The sequence below is a fragment of the Rhododendron vialii genome, chromosome 8a (genome assembly GCF_030253575.1).
Source record: "Rhododendron vialii isolate Sample 1 chromosome 8a, ASM3025357v1".
In the NCBI taxonomy this organism is placed as follows: domain Eukaryota; kingdom Viridiplantae; phylum Streptophyta; class Magnoliopsida; order Ericales; family Ericaceae; genus Rhododendron; species Rhododendron vialii.
In genome coordinates, this window is record NC_080564.1 from 14,783,902 (window position 1) to 14,802,965 (window position 19,064).

At 43.4% G+C, this 19,064-nt stretch overlaps 1 protein-coding gene across 1 annotated transcript; it reads right to left on the minus strand.

Annotated features, from left to right (window-relative positions):
• Positions 1-12,448: 12,448 nt before the first annotated feature.
• Positions 12,449-18,372, minus strand: LOC131336165 (transcription factor MYB54-like). Its single transcript, XM_058371891.1, has 3 exons — positions 17,788-18,372; positions 16,256-16,882; positions 12,449-13,071 (listed from the first exon to the last, which is right to left on the minus strand). Exons 1-3 carry the CDS (start codon positions 17,900-17,902, stop codon positions 12,839-12,841), a joined length of 975 nt encoding a protein of 324 aa, XP_058227874.1. The 5' UTR covers positions 17,903-18,372; the 3' UTR covers positions 12,449-12,838.
• Positions 18,373-19,064: the final 692 nt, after the last annotated feature.

A 19,064-nucleotide genomic window follows, 5' to 3' on the forward strand; every position in this document is an offset into this window, starting at 1 on the left:
CTCTTCTGTCTCGATAGTGCTTGCCCAACAACACCTTGGGCCTTAAATGATTTTGATGGTCCACGGACAATATCCGAAGAAGACAGGGCCACTAAATGAGATGGGCCGAAGAAGACTGTATTGTTTCTTATTTGTGAAAATGACAGCCCATGACGTGTTTTGGTAATTAATATCCGTCAAGGACATGCTGAGAACATTTGTTAATGCTAAAAATATTCTTGGCGGGTATTAATTATCAAAACACGTCATTGACCGTCATTTTCCCTAATTATTTCGCTGGTAAGTGTTTTGATTGAAAACTCGGGCTCAGTCATGGCTAGTATTGTAGACTATCCGGGGATTTAAGAATTCGCGGTATGTGTTGGAAAATTCTTAAACAGGGCCACTAAAGTGCTCTTCTACTTTGCAAGTGGTTGGTTGGCTCAGTGGTGACTGGTGAGGCCTTATGCTCCCATGTATTTGGGCAAGATTCGATTCCCGTAAGCCACATTTTCCTCCCCAAAGTCTCTTAGGATAGCATTGATAGGTTTAACGAATGCCAAAAAAAAAAAAAATTGCATGTACGTGCTTTTCTCTTCATAAGGTTTCTTCAACACACCGTCGCCCCACGTCTCTCCCGCTCCCTCCTCTACTCTATCACTACTTTTTGTGGACACGAGCTGAGACAATCTCTTCATCTGAGATCAATTTGGTGTACCTGATTTCACTGTGTGGGTTCCAACTTTCTGCAACGATGGAGATGGTAACGACTACAACCGGGTTTTTCAGCACCACTTCCTTGAGAGGAATGATGGTTTCACATTGGTTTTTTTTTTTTTGGCTACTCTTGTTTTTTCTGTTTGTGTTTTTTTTATTATGTCTTGTAAGAGCAATCACCAGTTAATTTACATCGCGATGCCTTAGTCCATTCAAATTTAGAGAGATTATGTGCGAATTACTAGATATTATGTGTGAGCCCTCACTTTAGGAACATGAATACGCTTATTGAAAAATCCTAGATTGCCTAGGTACATAAATATTTACTGTGTTTGATCTCTTTAATTAATCAACCCACCAAACGATAAATAAACCATTTATAAGAATGAAAAACAATCAAATAACGAACGCAACGATATTATAAGTAAAAAACCCCCAGAATGGGTAAAAACCAATTGGAATGAACCAAATTACTGTAATCATTGTACAGTTACAAATATATCTATCCAAACGAAGTAAATTCTCCTAACGTTCTAAGTACCACCTGTTGAGTCACACGTACACCGCACTCGGTGATTGACTGTCATCGCCTTGAATCCTCAAGTCTTCCAATACTCTTTTGGAAATCCATCGGAAGCGAATCAAACTGATTTTAATCGGGGTCGTAGAAACTTCTTGGAGTTGAAATAAAGCTTCAATGATCTCATGGGTATTCCAAGACAAGAAGATAGGATATATCTAAGCTCCTCACCTTCAATCAAAAATAACGCAGCAACTCTCAAAGGCGTAGTCTCGTTTCTGACCTAGCTAATGCTTTATGTAGGAGTTCGATTTAGAGGGACCTTGACCTGAGTTAGTATTCTTCTTCCGTTGCTCCGTTCACCCGCCTTTGAACCTGCAACAAGTCACTAGGGCTAGAATAGCCCAGTGACCCTCCGACGATCAAGTTAGATGTAGGGAGAGAGGTTTAGGTCTAGGGTTAGGGAAATATGGCATACCTTTCAAAGATGAGTATCCCTTTGTATTTATAGACCTAGGTTTACTTGGGCTCCAAGCTAGCGCGTGAAGGATACGCTCGGGTAACCGCCTCGGATGACATTACAGATGATGGGTTGGATAAGACGGTTACGAAGCCCATGGCCAGACCTGACCTAGATGATCCTTTCCGCCACGTGTCGCTCTTGGTCCCCTCTTGCTATGCTACATTTTGCAAAGAGACCTTAACGGAATGCACACTTCAGTAATTAACCGAAGTGTCAACAGGAGACTTGATACCGAGCAAGTAAATAGAAGGATATACACCGGTCCGTGCCGATATAAGGCCTCGGTTAATGGTGGTCCGATTAGATTACCGAGGTCATGACCGAAGCACCCACAATAGCCCCTCAAGCCCCTGGAGCCTTGCACCCCTGCTTCAGGGTCTTGACCTCATCGTATGAATCGTCAGGCCTCGGACCCTTCTTTAGAGAACTACCGATGAGTACGCCTGCCTCGGTAGATACCATTCCATTTGTGTCAGAGACGAGAGCCACGTGTCAGCAGTTGCCGAGGTCTCATCATAGACAGGCTGTCTCGGCACGTGCCATGTCAGTTGATTGGTACGAAACGTCGCTTCGGTGACACGCGTCGCTACGCCTATGGTCTGAATATCCGGCGCCTGTCCTCGGTGCAGATCCCTTGATAATGGCCGTCCGATGATAACATGTGTCGAAGATCTGACGCCTCGGTGCACGATGCCTCGTTTCCCGCGCAGACCTTCATCTCTCCCATTATAAATAGGAGGGACAGAGGTGAGACAGTCACTTTTCCTCCTCTTCTAAAGTCGAACCGCCGCCGCCGTCTGTTTCTAGCTTTCAATCGAGATTTTGAGCGTTTTGGACGCGGATCTCGACACGAAACTCAGGTATGATGATCTTCAGTTGCAGATTTTCACGTCTTGATCATTCTCTTCAAGTTTTCTTCCCTTTAATCCACATTCTTCATGCATTGCGGCTGTACCACCGCTCGCCGCTGTTCGTCCCACGGCGGCGTTGGGCTTTTCCAGCGCTGTGCTCTTAGTTTTCCCGAGGTCTAAACTCAAATCGAGGCCCACATTCTTCCCGAGGCCAATCTTCAACCCGAGACCATAGAAACAACCACCGGCCTCAGAGACCTTTCTCAGGGAGAGGTCCCCAGAAACATACCGAGGAGCGACGACCATTTCGTCCTTGTTTGCTAGGTCATGTTGCTTCTCCCTAAGCATATAGCTAACGGGTTTTTGCACCTCTTTTTTGTTGCTAGGTAAAGGCGAATGGTTGTTGAAGTCTCCTCTGACAGTACCAGTAGCTCCTCTTCTGCCAACCTTGAGGAAATCTTTGAGGAGTGTCGTGCCCAAGCCGTTTACCGAATCCCATTGGACGTCATCGAGCCTTCGGACCCTCTTAGAGCTTCACGCCCCGTCACAGCCTTCGCTCCTTGGGAGATGGAAATCCCTAGTACTTCGGGCCACAGACCGGGCCCATTCGCCGATGCCCCCGAGGAGGTTCGGGGACGAAGGAGGCCGTGTCCCTACATGAGCCAATATTTTAATGGGACGCCGGCAGCCTACACCAAGTTCAGAAGGGTTTACAGCATCCCTCCGGATGTGGAGGTCCGGCTGCTTCCTGATAACAACCCCAAGACCCTTCCTCACCGACCAGGGGAATTGATTTTCCCCTTGATGGAAATCACTGAGGGAGGGGTTAGATTTCCCCTTCACCAATTTGTCCGATGAGTTCTCCGGACCCTTTCTCTTACTTCTTCCCAGCTCACGGTAAACTCCTACCGAATCGTCACCAGTGTTATTGAGCTAAGGAGGCAATTCAACTTGACCTTTGGGGTCGAGGAACTCTTCGGAGTATACCTCGTAGGAGTCAACCGAGAGAGCAACCGATACTACCTCTCGTGCAGGACGGGGTATGACAAGTTCCTTATAGACCATCCCCCCGACTCCGAGGAGTGGGCAAACATCTATATCTCAGTGACCGACAATTTCATGTTCGGGCCCGGGGAGAATGCAGATACCACTACCCGAGTGCAGTTTGGGACCGGGGCTCCTGGTTGGTAGAAATTACTCTTCGGTAGATACTTTGTTTTTGTTATGCCCTGCGTACTTATATTGATTCCTTGTTTTGGTTGTCTTGCAGCTGAGGGAATCATTCAAGGGCTTCGGGAAAGAGCTGACCGGGCCCGGATTACAGCGGCCTACGCCATTCCCATAACAAGTCAGTACGCACCAGAGCTGCTTGGGTACATCCCAACTTATACAGGCTTTTTGAAGAAGAAACCGACGCAGCAGGGGGTTCCAAGGGCAGGTCGAGGACGAGGCCGAGGAGGGAGAGCTGGAAGAGGTGCAAGAAGAGAGAACGAAGCCGAGGGAAGCACATCCGCGCCTCGGGGAGTCATTCGCGAGGAGGTTGATCGCAAGACGCCGGAGAGAACCGGTTTAAGCGAGGAAATGGCGGGCCTTGGAACTCGGGAGGTGCTGAACCTTAGGCGCCGGAGGCCAGCTGGTCGGGGCAGGGGAATAGTCCCCGGTACTCCTGGCACCGGGACTTCGAGGGCGACTCCTGTTTCACCACAAGAGCCCCCGGAGAAGAGGACTCGGCGCGAGGGGGGAGACGGAGAAGGGAGGGATCAGGAGATGATCCTGATCGAGGAGGAGCAGAAGGAGCTTGGAGGGGGGACCGGTGGAGCGGAGGAGGGCTCCTGGGTCAATCCGAGGGAACTCCCATGGGCTCCGGAGTTCCGTCACTTTGCCGGCCGCCATATGCATCACGCCGACAGTGTCAAGAACCTCGGAGTGGCCTTCGGGATGCTCCGAGGAAGCATTCTACCGAGGGATGCCCGGGCTGTCACTGGCTTGACCGAGGACGTCACGGCTGAGATAGCTCAGGCCATTTTCAATGTAAGTTTAGCTATTATCTTCGCCTTTTGTACCCTTGCTTCTTTCAATCTATTTATTTGAAGTTGGTGAACACTCCGGTTTTTGCTCTTTGTTTGCAGGCGGGAGCTCGGGCATTGGCTATCAATGACCGGTGCAAGGCGCAGGAGGAAAAGACCGAAAAGCTTGCTCGGGAGCTGGCTCGGAAGGAAGAAGACCTGAAACTGGCTCGGGAGACTTGTGAGCTCTACTTGGTGGACTTTCAACGATGCGACAGGGAGAGGGTGGAGGCAGAGACCAGAGCCGCCAAGGCCGAGGAGGATGCCAACATATTGCGAGTCACTCGGGCCACGGAGGTTGACTTCGCGAGGAAGGGAGTCTACGATGAAGGTTGGGACGCGGCCGGAGTAGAGTATAAAAAGCAGGTTCGGGAGATTGAGGCTGAGCTGCATCGGGACCGTTTCTTGGACGGCCTTCGGTATGACCATGAAGCCTTGGTGAGGAGGCTCAACCTCCCTGAAGACTCTGATCTCCGGACATTTCCCGAGGCTCCTCCCGAGGAGCTTGTCCTTCCAGCGGAAGAGGAGAAGGTGGTGGAGCCTGCGTCCGAGGACCAGGGCTTCGGGAACCAAGCCGATTCAAATGCCCAGCGTTCGAGGACCAGCTCGACCACCAAGCCCGCTCTTAGGATAGTGTCTGCTTTTTCTTTTGTTTTTGAGATTTCATGTCTTTAGATTCTGCAACTTTTGACTGGACGGCTCCGGACATTAGGAGTTTGCTGTTCCAGAGTTTGTAAATGTTTGATATCGAAGCAGTAGCTTTTGTTTATGGATTGTTGCCGAAACCCATAGTGCTTTGTGAATGAATGCTTTCTTTTCTTGAATGTCAATCTTTGAAATGCTTATATGATTGGTTTGCTCCTTGGGTTATGATGCCCCTGCTTCGGTGAGACTTAAGTTTGTAGAAACTTGTTTAACCGGAGTATTAACTGAAGAGTTTTGCCAAGCATAAAAAAGATGTTTAATCAAGAAATAGTGATTTGATCCGAAGCCCCTGCTTTTAGGAGGGTTGGTAGGGACCGAATCAGAAGCAATTATTTAATGAATTTTGGACTTGCACGCCCCTGCTTGTTAATAGAAATGAGCCTATCGAGCAGACGCGAGATGGTATTACTGCTAGGGGACGTAGGCCGGGGTCACGAAGGGGTATGGCTTCTGCCATAGGTTCGTGACGCAGCGAGTTCGAGCAGTGGGAAACTTCTGGTGGGTCGGTATAAGGTGCTCGGGGGGAGGCCGAGTATCCTTAGAGCGAGTGACCAGAAATCCAGACAACTGAAGAGGCCTGGGCGAATTGGTGGGAATTTTGTCCGAGGGTATCACCTATGAGAGAACAATATCCCTAAAGTCGGTATAAAATGGTCCGGGCAAGAACGGACCGAGTATAAGTAATTTAAACAGTCAGTGTACGAATAGTGCCAAAGAGAGAATTCTCATTAAAACTCGGTGGAGTATTGTCAATACATAAGCAGATTGCCTTCAAATTTTTAAAAGAAAATGCAACATAATAAAGACTAAGCGGGCTTCGGTAATCGAGCACTATCCGTAGAACTTTTTCAAGTTGTTTGCGTTCCATTTTTTAGCAATGGGGGAACCATCCAACTTCTCCAGTTTGTAGTTTCCTGATCCGAGGTGCTTGAGGACTCGGTAGGGGCCCTCCCAATTGGGCATTAGTTTTCGCTTTTTGGATTTCTCCACCACCTTTTTTCAGACAAGATCATCAGGCTTGAACGACCTAAGGCGGACGCTTCGGTTGTAACCCTTTGCAACCTCCTGTTGGTATGAAGCGAGCTTGATCCTTGCGTTGTCCCGTTCTTCTTCGGGTAAGTCGAGGTCCGAAGCAATGCTGTTGTTGTTGACCGACTCATCAAAGTTTTCTGTTCGCATTGTTGGGAGTCCGACTTGGAGAGGGATGACCGGCTCCATTCCAAATGCTAAGGAAAAGGGAGTGCGACCGGTAGATCGCCGAGGAGTAGTACGGTAGACCCAGAGTACCCTGGGTAGCTCTTCGGCCCACTTTCCCCGTCGTGATTCAAGTCGTCGCTTGAGTCCAAATGAAATTGCCTTGTTTGCAGCCTCGGCCTGTCCGTTACCCTGGGGGTAAGCCGGAGTGGATGTGTCCCATTTGATACCGTATTCGTCAAGCAGGGCCCGGTACTTCTGCCCTGTAAACTGCCTTCCATTGTCTGTAATTATGGCGAACGGCACACCGAAGCGCGAGATGATGTTGCGCCACACAAAGCGGATGACGTCTGTTTCTTCGATGGTGACCAGGGGCTCGGCCTTGACCCATTTTGAGAAATAATCGGTTGCGGTTAAGAGGAACTTGAATCCCCTTGGAGCGACTGGGAGCTTACCAACGATATCCATGCCCCATTGGGAGAAGGGCCAGGGGCTGGTGAGAGGGCTAAGGTCCCGAGCTGGCTAATGGATAATGGGAGCGAACATCTGACACCTCTTACAGTGCTTAACGAATTCTTCAGAATCCTTCTTCATTGTCGGCCACCAATACCCCTGAGTGATGGCTCGGTGGGCGAGGGACCGTCCATCGGAGTGACAACCGCTGTCACCGGCATGAAGCTCTTCGATGATGCCCGAGACTTGGTGTGGGTGTGCAACCAGGAGATATGGACCGGTAAATGATCTTCGGTAGAGCTTCCCGTTTGGATTGAGCCAGAAGAGAGCGGCCCTGTTTCGGAGTCGGTGAGCTTCCTTTTTGTCGGTGGGAAGGGAGTCATCTCGCAGGTAGAGGACGATTTCATCCATCCAGCTCGGGCCAAGCTCTATGTTGAGTACCTTCATATCTAGCGCTTCAAGTTCGAAACTGGGCTTGTCAATGGAATTAAAGGAGATGGAACGGTGTCCTGTAGACGAGCATGCCGAAGCGAGTCCTGCAAGGGCGTCGGCGTCGGCGTCGGCGTTTTGTTCCCTGGAGATATGCTCGACCCTGATTGCTTTGAAGCGTTTAATGAGCTGGACTGCGGCGCTGAGATAGGTTCGCATACGGTCGTCCCGAACTTCATATTCTTCGGAGAGTTGGTTAACCACCAATTGAGAGTCGCTGTAAACGACGAGCTCTTCGATGCCAATGGCCTCGGCAGTCTTGAGTCCTGAGATAAGTGCTTCATATTCGGCCTTGTTGTTAGAGGCTGGGAAGTTGATGGATAGCGAGCTTTCGTGCAGGACACCGGAGGGCGAGAGGAGAACAATTTCTGCACCTGCGCCTCGGCTGTTGGAGGCGCCATCGATGTACATTTCCAAACATCACCGTGAAAAAGCTGCCAGGCTGTGCTAGGGTTGGCCTGGAGTACTGCATCGGTGCTCGGGGTCGGTGCCGAAGCGGATGTGTTGGGTGGCGTAAGCTCAGCGATGAAGTCGGCCAGCACCTGAGCTTTTATTGCTGTCCTAGGCTGAAAGTGGATTTCAAAATTGGCAAGCTCAACGGCCCATTGTGAGATTCGGTTGGAGAGATCGGCCTTTCGGAGAAGAGATTTGAGGGGGTACTCGGTCAGGATGATGATGCGATGCGATTGGAAGTACGGGGCAAGCTTTCGGGAGGCTGAGACGAGGGCGAGCACGAGCTTCTCCAAGGGGAGGTAACGCGTCTTGGCGGGAGTCATGGTTTTGCTTGAGTAATAGATTGGCTGGTGCTCCCGGCCCTCCTGTCGGACGAGCACCGAGCTTACAGCGTGCGGAGAGACAGCTAGGTAGAGGAACAAGTCTTCCTGGTTCTGAGGAGTGACGAGGAGTGGAGCCGTGGAAAGATACTCCTTTAGTCATTGGAGGGCTCGGTCACAGTCTTCTGTCCAATTGAAGCTTCGTCGGCTGCCCTTTAGGAGTGCGAAGAATGGCTGACATTTGTCTGAAGAACGACTTATAAACCGATTCAGGGCTGCGGCCATGCTGGTTAGACGCTGAACATCGCGCTTGTTGTGGGGAGCCGAGAGCTGATCAATAGCGCGAATCTGGGAGGGATCGACCTCAATACCGCATCGGGAGACGAGGTGGCCAAGAAATTTGCCGGAGCTAACACCGAAGACACATTTCTCGGCATTGAGGCGGAGCTTGTAGTTCTTGAGTATCTCAAAGACTTCGGCGAGGTGAGTTAGATGATCACCGGCGTGCAAACTTTTGACCACTATGTCATCAATGTACGCCAGCATAGTGTCGCTTAGTAATCGCTCGAACATCTTGATTATCATTCGCTGGAAAGTTGCCCCGGCATTTTTTAAGCCGAAGGGCATGACAAGGTAACCGAAGATCCTGTGGGGGGTAATGAAGGTGGTGTTTTCGATATCGCCTTCGCTCATGGCAATCTAGTGATAGCCCCGGTAGGCATCCAAGAAGCTGAGTCGCTCGTGTCCGGAGGTGGCGTCGACGAGCTGGTCGATACGGGGAAGAGGAAAGAAGTCCTTTGGGCAAGCGTCGTTGAGGTTTGAGTAGTCGACGCAAACCAGCTATTTTCCATTATTTTTCTTAACTACGACGGTGTTGGCCAGCCATTTGGGATACTGGACCTCTCTGATTGCCCCTGCGTTCAGGAGTTGGTTGATTTCTTCAATGACGGCCTCAGAGTGAATAGGAGAGGATCGTCGTGTCTTCTGTACGATCGGGCGTTTGGCTCGGTCGATGTTGAGCTCGTGACAAATGAAAGAGGGGTTGAGCCCGGACATCTCATATGGGGTCCAAGCGAATACTTCAATGTTTAGGTTGAGAAAAGCTACCGTCTCATTCCGATCAGTATCACTAAGTGAGGAACTGACAAGGAAGAAACGGGAGCCGTCTTCGGTTATTGGGATGGTGGCCACGTCTTCAACGGTTTTGTCGTCGGGAGATCTACTGACATCCTTCAAAACTGGGGCCTTGGGGGCTTCAATGAGATTCACCCGGGAGATCTATTTGTTACTTCGGAAGGCGTTGACGTAACACTGCTTGGCCGCGGTCTGGTCTCCGTACAAGTCTTTCTGGTGCCCGTGAGTGCCAATGAAACGAACCACTTGGTGATAGGTGGATGCAATCGCTTTAAGCTTATGCAGCCAAGTCCGCCCGACAATTGCGTTGTAAGGGCCAGGGACGTCAACTACCACAAATTCCATTTCAAGAGTTACCGAGCCGGCACGGACAGGAAGAGTGATCATACCGATGGGCCAGACAGGAGCTCCATTGAAGCCGATAAGGGGAACTTCAGAGGGACGGAGGTCGGTGTCGGGAATCTTCAGATCCTTGAACAGAGAGTAGTACATCACTTCAGCCGAGCTGCTCTGGTCTACGAGGACGCGACAGATGTTGAAAGTTTCGATGCGTAGCGTGACCACGAGGGCGTCGTTGTGGGGAAGCTGGATGCGGTCGAGATCTTTCTCGGTAAATGTTATCGTCCATTTGAAACTGTCATCGGTTCTGGGGCGTTTTGGTTCGGGACCGACTAACATGACCTGCTTGGAGGAGGAGGCTTCGTTCAACTCGGCCCGGATGATGCGAGCGGCCTCAGGGTTTAGGGGACCGTGTATGACGTGGATCGTCTGTACTTCTTCCTCGGTATTTGTTTCGGTCCGTTGTGCCCGAGCCGTCGTCTTCTCGTGATCGATGAAGTTGCCGAGGTGGCCACCCGCAACAAGCTGTTCCAAATAGGCCTTGAAGGGTTTGCATGCTGTGGTGAAGTGACCTTGTTCGCTGTGGTAACTGCATTGGACGACTACAACCGGGTTTTTCAGCACCACTTCCTTGAGAGGAATGATGGTTTCACACTGGATCTTTTTTTTTTTTTGGCTACTCTTGTTTTTTCTGTTTGTGTTTTTTTTATTATGTCTTGTAAGAGCAATCACCAGTTAATTTACATCCCGATGCCTTAGTCCATTCAAATTTAGAGAGATTATGTGTGAATTACTAGATATTATGTGTGAGCCCTCACTTTAGGAACATGAATACGCTTATTGAAAAATCCTAGATTGCCTAGGTACATAAATGTTTACTGTGTTTGATCTCTTTAATTAATCAACCCACCAAACGATAAATAAACCATTTACAAGAATGAAAAACAATCAAATAACGAACGCAACGATATTATAAGTAAAAAACCCCCAGAATGGGTAAAAAACCATTGGAATGAACCAAATTACTGTAATCATTGTACAGTTACAAATATATCTATCCAAACGAAGTAAATTCTCCCAACGTTCTAAGTACCACCTGTTGAGTCACACGTACACCGCACTCGGTGATTGACTGTCATCGCCTTGAATCCTCAAGCCTTCCAATACTCTTTTGAAAATCCATCGGAAGCGAATCAAACTGATTTTAATCGGGGTCGTAGAAACTTCTTGGAGTTGAAATAAAGCTTCAATGATCTCATGGGTATTCCAAGACAAGAAGATAGGATATATCTAAGCTCCTCACCTTCAATCAAAAATAACGCAGCAACTCTCAAAGGCGTAGTCTCGTTTCTGGCCTAGCTAATGCTTTATAAACAGATCCATAGTCTAGACCAGTGCTCGAGCCACTGCTCGATAGTGGCTTGAACCACATGCTGGAAACTTACCTGAAAGCCCATGTCTTCAGACATCGAAACTCTTGACTAACACTAACACTAGTACCCTCATTACATTCACATTGATTAATTCCATTCCATTTCCTAAAACAGACGCTGATAAAAAAATAATGGTAAAACTACAACTCGATCTCAGTTCGTTAGTTTTTACTTGTGACTCTACAGGTGGTACTTAAAATGTTGTGAGGATTTATTTCGTTTGGATATGTATATATGTAACTGCACAATGATTATAGTGATTTGATTCATTCCTGTGTTTTTTACCCATTCTAGGGTTTTTCACGTATATCGTTGCTTTTGTTGTTTTATTGTTTTCCATTCCTGTGATTGGTTAATTTATCATTTGGCGGGTTGTATTAATTAAAGAGATCAAACATAGCAAATATTTATGTACCTAGACGATCTAGGAATTTTTAATTGGTATCAGAGCGGATCGCTCATATTGATTTTGAAATATTTTTTACAACAGATCCTTATTTTTTTGATTTGCTAGTATGGATTCACCAAGAAAAGGCATATTTATTATCAAACCTCCGATTTTCGATAGCTCCAAATTTGTAACGTGCTACATCTATGCATGTTTTCCGGTGCTAAATCTGAAAGTGAGAATATAAGTAATATTTTTTTGTAAGGTTGAGACTCATAAAGATAATGATTCTGACAGTGATGATGAATATGATATGGAAACAATGAGTTTGTCAACGAAAAATATTGAACGGGTTTTTTTTTGTTAACAAAATAATATGGCGAGTAAGCAATAGATCATGTATTCAAACGCATAACATACTCGATAACCAAAATATTTACACATGTTTAGCTTGCTTATGGAGCAAAGTCTAGCTACCGTGATTAATAGTGGAAGATCACGGGGAAAAACTTTATCTTTAGCTATTATAGTAATACTCAACCATGCTAACAGGAAGGATAGCCAAAAAAAAAAAAACATGCTAACAGGCTCTATCTATTGTAGGGAACGAGAAATGAATAAACACAAATCCTAGAAGCGACTTTGTGGTTTTTTTTCTTCTGATCAGCGAAGAGAAATATTCATTAATAAGATAAGAGGAGAAATTATAGAAGAGGAAAATTAACAGTACATAATTAGGGTGATAAGAAATTAACCACATCCAACCACAGAGATATATAACCCAAAACGTACCAAAATATGCAGCCACAAAGCAAGCCTAAAAACCGAACCTTAAATTTAGAGGCAAAGCATAACTCCCAGAATCAATCATCAAAAGGTACTAATTAAGCAGCTTAACCAAGAAAAGCATTAAGCTTTCCCAATTTTACTATAATAGAAGCTACTTAAATTTGTTGGTGAAACATTAAGCTTTCACAATTTCTAACAGAAGTATCTGTATACATATATATATATATATATATACACCTACATAAAATTCTCTCTTGATCTTCGTGAATGCAGTATTAATTACAACATTGCAGCATTCTAGTGATATATATATATATATATATATATATATATATATATATATATATATATACTAGGGTCTTGGATATTGATCTTGCAGTACCAAAGCTAGTATTGCAAAGTTGGGCATGATTAATGGTTAAGCTCGTATTGAATGGCGGAGTACAATATATATATGTTGATCATCAAGACCATCGATTTCATGATCAAGATGAGCCGCATGATCCAACGGACAAGAAATCTATGAATAATGGGCCACCACCAGCTTCTTTGCCATGTGGCTTGGTTGATTCTTGATCCACCTCCTCGTCAGTATGATCTCTTCTCACTTGATTCTCTGATGTCACTACTTCACTTGATCTATTCGAGGAGTATTCAGTATTTACTTGGAAAAAATCATAAAACTCCAATCCACGCTGATCATCAATACTTTTCCTATCTGCAATTAATTAGTAATATTTTCATGCATATGTTCAGAAACTATATATAGAAGCAAAACATGCAAAGCCATATATATACAACAAAATCCATCAAGTCCCTAATTAACCATTGAGGATATGGGCGGGGGAGAGAATTGGAGACAGACCTAACTTTTGTCGATATATGCATAAAGTGGATGTTCTAAAAATATCATTGAAACAGTGACCCATCATTTTTAAAATGTGCAAGCATACAAACAAAAGCAACCTTTGCTTGCAGTTGGTTTTTTTTGGGACCCTTTTCCGTTTAAGTTTGTAGCCTTGTGATAAAAAAGAGTTTTGAAAAAGAAAAACATAGTCATTATTTTCTCGACGAATCTAGCTACCTCTGTATCCCCTTTTTTTTTTTGATCCTCAGCTACCTCTCTATCTCTCTCATCATTTTTTTTAAGTCCGGAATAAAATTTTCTCTCTTTTTTTTTTTTGGGTAATGGTGAAACGACCCTACAGCCAGGCCACTAAATAGACCCGACTACGTAACCCAAACTTTCAGGGGAGCTAGCGCGGCCATACTAGTCACTACTCCCCACTTACTTCAGGTTACTCATCCAGTGAGGATTCAAACCCCAGACCTTGAGAAGTACTCTCAAAGCCTAGACATGCATGTGCCTGAACTACTGGAGCAATCCGTAGGTGTGTTCCTCTTAGCATTTGTTAATCAATCAAGATAACCCTTCACATTTAATATTCATGGCACACTCTTTCTCCTTTTCTGCACTAAAAATGACAAAGGTAACTCTTACACATTTAATATCACGGTAATTTTAGAAGATTATAAGGTGGGTCTTTCACGAATCGTAAGAGAATTGTTAGGGTGACTTTAAATTTTTAGGGATCAATAGTAGATAACTTATAGATTTAGTAGAAGTAGCATTTAAAAAGTTCCTTTAAGGCAAAGGTTATATTACTCCTTTCATCCCTGAATAAATATCCAGGCGATTAGATGTAGCATTAGGAGGGCGGATGAGTATCTCCAGCAGGATTAGAGGTTGACAAGATAGGTTTGCACCCGTTGGGATGGCCAAAACGTGGGTGGATGGCAGAAATATTCTGCCCTAATCTGCCTGGTATTTTGATCTTTTCACCCCACCTCAACCCCCCTCCCCAACCCACAATACCCCTAGCCCAAATTCAAAATCCTAAACCCAATTTTCAAAAAATTTAGAAATTCAACAACCAAATTCCTATACAATTCAAAATTCCAGAACCCTTACCTCAATGAACACCCACCGCCACTGCCATGGGGACCGTCGTCGTTGTCCATGGGAAAAAGGTGGGTGGGTCGGTAGGGTAGAGAGAGAGATGAGGTGCACTAATGGTGGGTGGTCGGTGGCGTTTTGATTTTTATAGAAATGTGTGAGTTTTAGTCCTATGCTTCACATCCACTCAAAAAACCCTTTGTCTACCTCTCTTTTTTTTTTTTGGGTTAAAATTTAGGGAATTGATACTCACACTCCTTTTTTGTTTTCTAGTATTGAAAGGGTATTTTTTTTTTCTAAAAGACAAAAAAGAGTGTGAATAACAAAAAAGGATTGTGAATATCAATTTCCAATATGTGTGTGTGTGACAGTCTCCTTCTATTAAGGGATCCATCATTTTGTTAAAAGGTGGACTTTTCATTTTCGAGTCATATTTTTTTTCTTAGCAATTTTTTTTATTAATCTCTGAAAATTCATTTTCGGGTCATATTATGATGATCTAAACCGTGCAACTTGTTTAGAACATGTTTTTGCTAGTCTCCTTCTATTAAGGGATCCCTCAATTTTTATTTTTATTTTGATCGGCAAAGCAAACTTTTATAAAACTCGACCGGGTTACATCGAGGGGGAGGCAAAGAGCACAAAAATGCTAGGGATCCCTCAATTTTTATTTTTATTTTGATCGGCAAAGCAAACTTTTATAAAACTCGACCGGGTTACATCGAGGGGGAGGCAAAGAGCACAAAAATGCTATACTGCCAAAAGAAAGAAAAATACAATAGAAGACATCCAACCGAGAGTTGGAGGAAAGTCACTCCTTAAGCAGTCGACTATAATTTCAGCTTTCGAATACCATCCAAGGGATCCCTCATTTTGTTAAAAGGTGGAGTTTTCATTTTTGGGTCATTTTTTTTCTCGGCAAAAGAAATTTTATTAATCTCTGAAAATGCATTTTCGGGTCATATTATGATGATCTAAACCATTCAACTTGTTTAGAACATGTTTTTAAAGAAACTCGCGAGAAATCAACACAAAATATGGCCGAGAAGTGCTTGATCTAAATAGTCTTTCATAAAGCTTGACAGGAACTGTTCTATGTAAAAAAATATTTAGACAAGCACTTTCCAATTATATTTGGAGCCGATTTCTTGCAGATATCCTTAAAACATATTTTGAATAAGTTAAACGGTTTGGATTATCAAAATATGACCCGAAAGGCTCCAAACTATGAGGTCTGCATTTTAAGGTACTTATTGTGTGTGTGTGTGTGTGTGTGTGTGTGTATACATATATCTTAACGTTCAACAAAGAAAAAAGCTATAAAAAATAAAAAAAATCAAACTTAACATTTTTACATTTTATATTTTAACAAACCGAAATGGATAATAAAACACTTTAAATAACAAAATTTATTTTTTTTTGAATTATGAAATTAATTAATTATTAGTAAACTAAATTATTTTAGCTTAATTGTCCAAATGTAATTAAATTTATTCGGGTTTGCAATTATATAGTTAATATAATGAATAACTAATTTTGGAATTGCACAAGGGTAAAGAATCATTTCACAGCTTTTTACATCATCTACCCTTTCTTATCCCACAATTTATCTCTCATCCAAACCAAATACTATTTTATCCCTCTTTCCAATACTCCATCCAAATCAACTATTTTTTTTATCCCCTAACATAAAAGTGACATCAATGTGTATGGGTCTATCCTCCATAAATAATACCACATTCTATTTTTATCTCCCTCCATAAAGTCACATCAATGTGGGTCTATCATTCATAAATAACCCCCAAAACTCATTTCGCATCCAATCGGACCCTTAGTCAATTAACATACCGATGCCAGTTAATTTCCAAATCCCTTTAAACTAGGTTTGTACACATTCATAGATTAAAAAAATAATTCTTTGCTGAGCTTAAAAAAAGACACATACCGTTGTTACCATCCTCGTGCATCTTGGTCCGAGCTGGATTAATCCGTTGATGATCACCACATGAATAGAGGGATTTGACACTGGGAGAATGTTCCTGAACTTGTGCTAAAAAAGGGTATTGATGATGATGGTCAAAAGTAGTTGTAGTTAATCCAGAACAATACTTATACTGGTGATGATGATGATGATGATGATCAGCAAAGGAATAGTAATTAGCGAAGTTGTTCATCTTGTTCATGTCAAAATAGTAGTCGGTCTGCATTACGAGATGATCATCATGATGATCTTGCTGTTTCAGATTATCACCACAGGATCTGGTCCTCTTTCGAGCATGATCATCATGGCCATGGTTTATAAGTGTGGTTTCGAGGTTACCGGCAGCAGCAGCAGATGATCTTTTTGCATGCATGTTCCTTGACCTTTCTCTGCATCTCCTGGCCATGATCACATGCCAGTGGTTCTTCACCGCATTGTCAGTTCGGCCAGGGAAAAGCCTAGCTATGATAGCCCATCGGTTCCCATGGACTCTGTGAGAAGCAAGTAGCCTTTCTTCTTCCTCTTCGGTGAACGGGTTTCGATTGATTCGTGGATCCAACTGATTGAACCATCTCAACCTACAGCTCTTACCTGCAGTATCCACCATGATCAGAATGTACTTTGGACAAAATTATTATCATTGTAACTGTATTTTTGGCCATTTTTTCAGATTTGCCTTAAATTTTCCCTTCCCGATTAATTGATCGACTTGATGAATAGAATCTAAAAAGGTGAAAACTATGACTAAAAGCCCCAAACACGACAAAGGATCGAAAAATATAAATTTTCATTGGATTTGGATTTGGGGAGTCTAATTGGATTTTTTTCAATATTGATCTATATTTTGATCTTTTTTATTTATCTAGTCCAGAAGAATTGGAGTATTAATCTCAAAATTTTTAGATAAACAGTTTTAGAATATCACAAAACATCAACATACTTACTATATTTAGGAATAATTAATTTTGTTTAAAAAATTCGTAATTATAAGCTTATAGCAACACATCCTTTATTGTGATATTTTATAACTATCAAATAGTAAATAATTTAAGAAAAAGTGTTGAGAAAAAAAATATAATAATTTAAGACAAGTGCTAAACAAAACTTTCAGGGCGATGAATAATGTGTGAAAACTGTATCGATATTCAAGAAAAGTGCTATAATATCAGTATATTGTTAAAATCCGTGAGATATGTCTCAAAATTTTAACTTGGTTGTCATTATTTACTAATTACTGGTGGTTAGCAAGATCCGTCATTTAAAAATTAAAAACGATCAAAAAAAGTTATTTATTTTTTGTCACTAGCCGGAAAAATTTACACTATTCTAATCAAATCCAACCCAAGTATCAACTTGTTCGATCTCTAAAAAAGTTGTACGTACCCGCAATCTCACTGTAATTTAGTTTGGCGCCCACAAAATCGTTGAGCCAACTGTCTCGGTTAAAAGGAAACAAAACTAGCTTAGGAAAAAAAAAGATTTTCTTTCAGCAGTACCTGATCTTCCTTGTAGTTTATCAGCAATTGCGTTCCAGTTATGAGGTCCGTAGCGTTCAACCAATTCCCGAAGCTTTTCATCTTCAGCAGGCCTCCAATGACCCCTGCTGCACATCTGATCTTTAATTTATTATCTCGTGGGATCTTGGCGGCAATAACAAACCTATAATTAATATATATTAACCCTATAAATTTCTCTCTCTTTCTAATCACAAGCTGGGGTTTAATTTCCTCTTTCGACGTACAACCCTTTTGATCGATGGCCCGAAAAAAATTGGTGAATTGGAACAGGCTGAGACGTACAGATCGATCTAGAGATGGTGATGATATAGAAGGTTAGTAGTTAGAACATAGATAGAAGCTGGTTATATGTATGTATCGTACTTGTTTGTGGAGAGGTACTTGAATAGTAGAAGGATGTGTAATTTATCAAAGACAAAGGAGAGGAAAAAGAAGCCCAACCGAATGAAAATATATGGAGGAGAGAGAGAGAGAGAGAGAGAGAGAGGATGAGAAAGTGTTTTCCGTTAGGGAGTGGGAGGGTTTGGACAGACCTCCACCAGCGATTGATGCAACGTTTAGGCTAACAAACAAACCCCTTACTTATAAGTTATATATATAGTATACCCACACATCTCGATATATGTAGAGAGAGAGAGAGAGAGAGAGAGAGAGAGAGAGAGAGAGAGAGAGGGGTTGGGTGGGGTGAATTTTGTTCTCCTTTCAACGTCTTTCCAAGTTTCTAACCTACAACGTCTACTTATAACCCACCTAGCAATATTCTGTCTTTCCGTTTTTAATCTGTTAATATTAATATATACTACTCCTTGTAAGGAATATATTTTCCTATCTCTATATATATATATATATGAAAATGAAGCTTTGTACATAGTAAGGATGGAACCAGAGTCGACCATATGTAGTTGACTGTGGGGTCACACGATCCCCTGTAGTTTGGAGTATATTGAAATTTTTTTCCTAAGTGAATGTAGAAACTTTATATCCATTTCAAAATCAATTGGTAATGAGTGGAAATGTCTTAAATGTTATTAAGTGGTCATCTATTTTACTCTCAAGCAATGTGAGACTCTATTTCCTACATCCCTTTCACGTGCAGCCGCGTTTTGAGTCTGTCACGTATGGTTACTTTTTGATCCTATCATCGTGCAACCTTTTTGTTGTTCTGTTATCGTGGGGTATGGATTGTAAATTTTTTTTAAATGTGAGAGGTGGAACGAGCTCCGCTTTGATACCATATAGAAATTTTATATCCATCT

What these genes read in the sequence shown, in the direction of transcription:
- LOC131336165 (XM_058371891.1), bottom strand. Translation starts at nt 17,902, where the DNA reads ATGTGCAGCAGGGGTCATTGGAGGCCTGCTGAAGATGAAAAGCTTCGG. An exon ending in TAAACTACAAGGAAGATCAG is followed by an intron (nt 16,883 to 17,787) that starts GTACTGCTGAAA and finishes TGGATACTGCAG; the next exon opens with GTAAGAGCTGTAGGTTGAGA. An exon ending in GCACGAGGATGGTAACAACG is followed by an intron (nt 13,072 to 16,255) that starts GTATGTGTCTTT and finishes AATTAATTGCAG; the next exon opens with ATAGGAAAAGTATTGATGAT.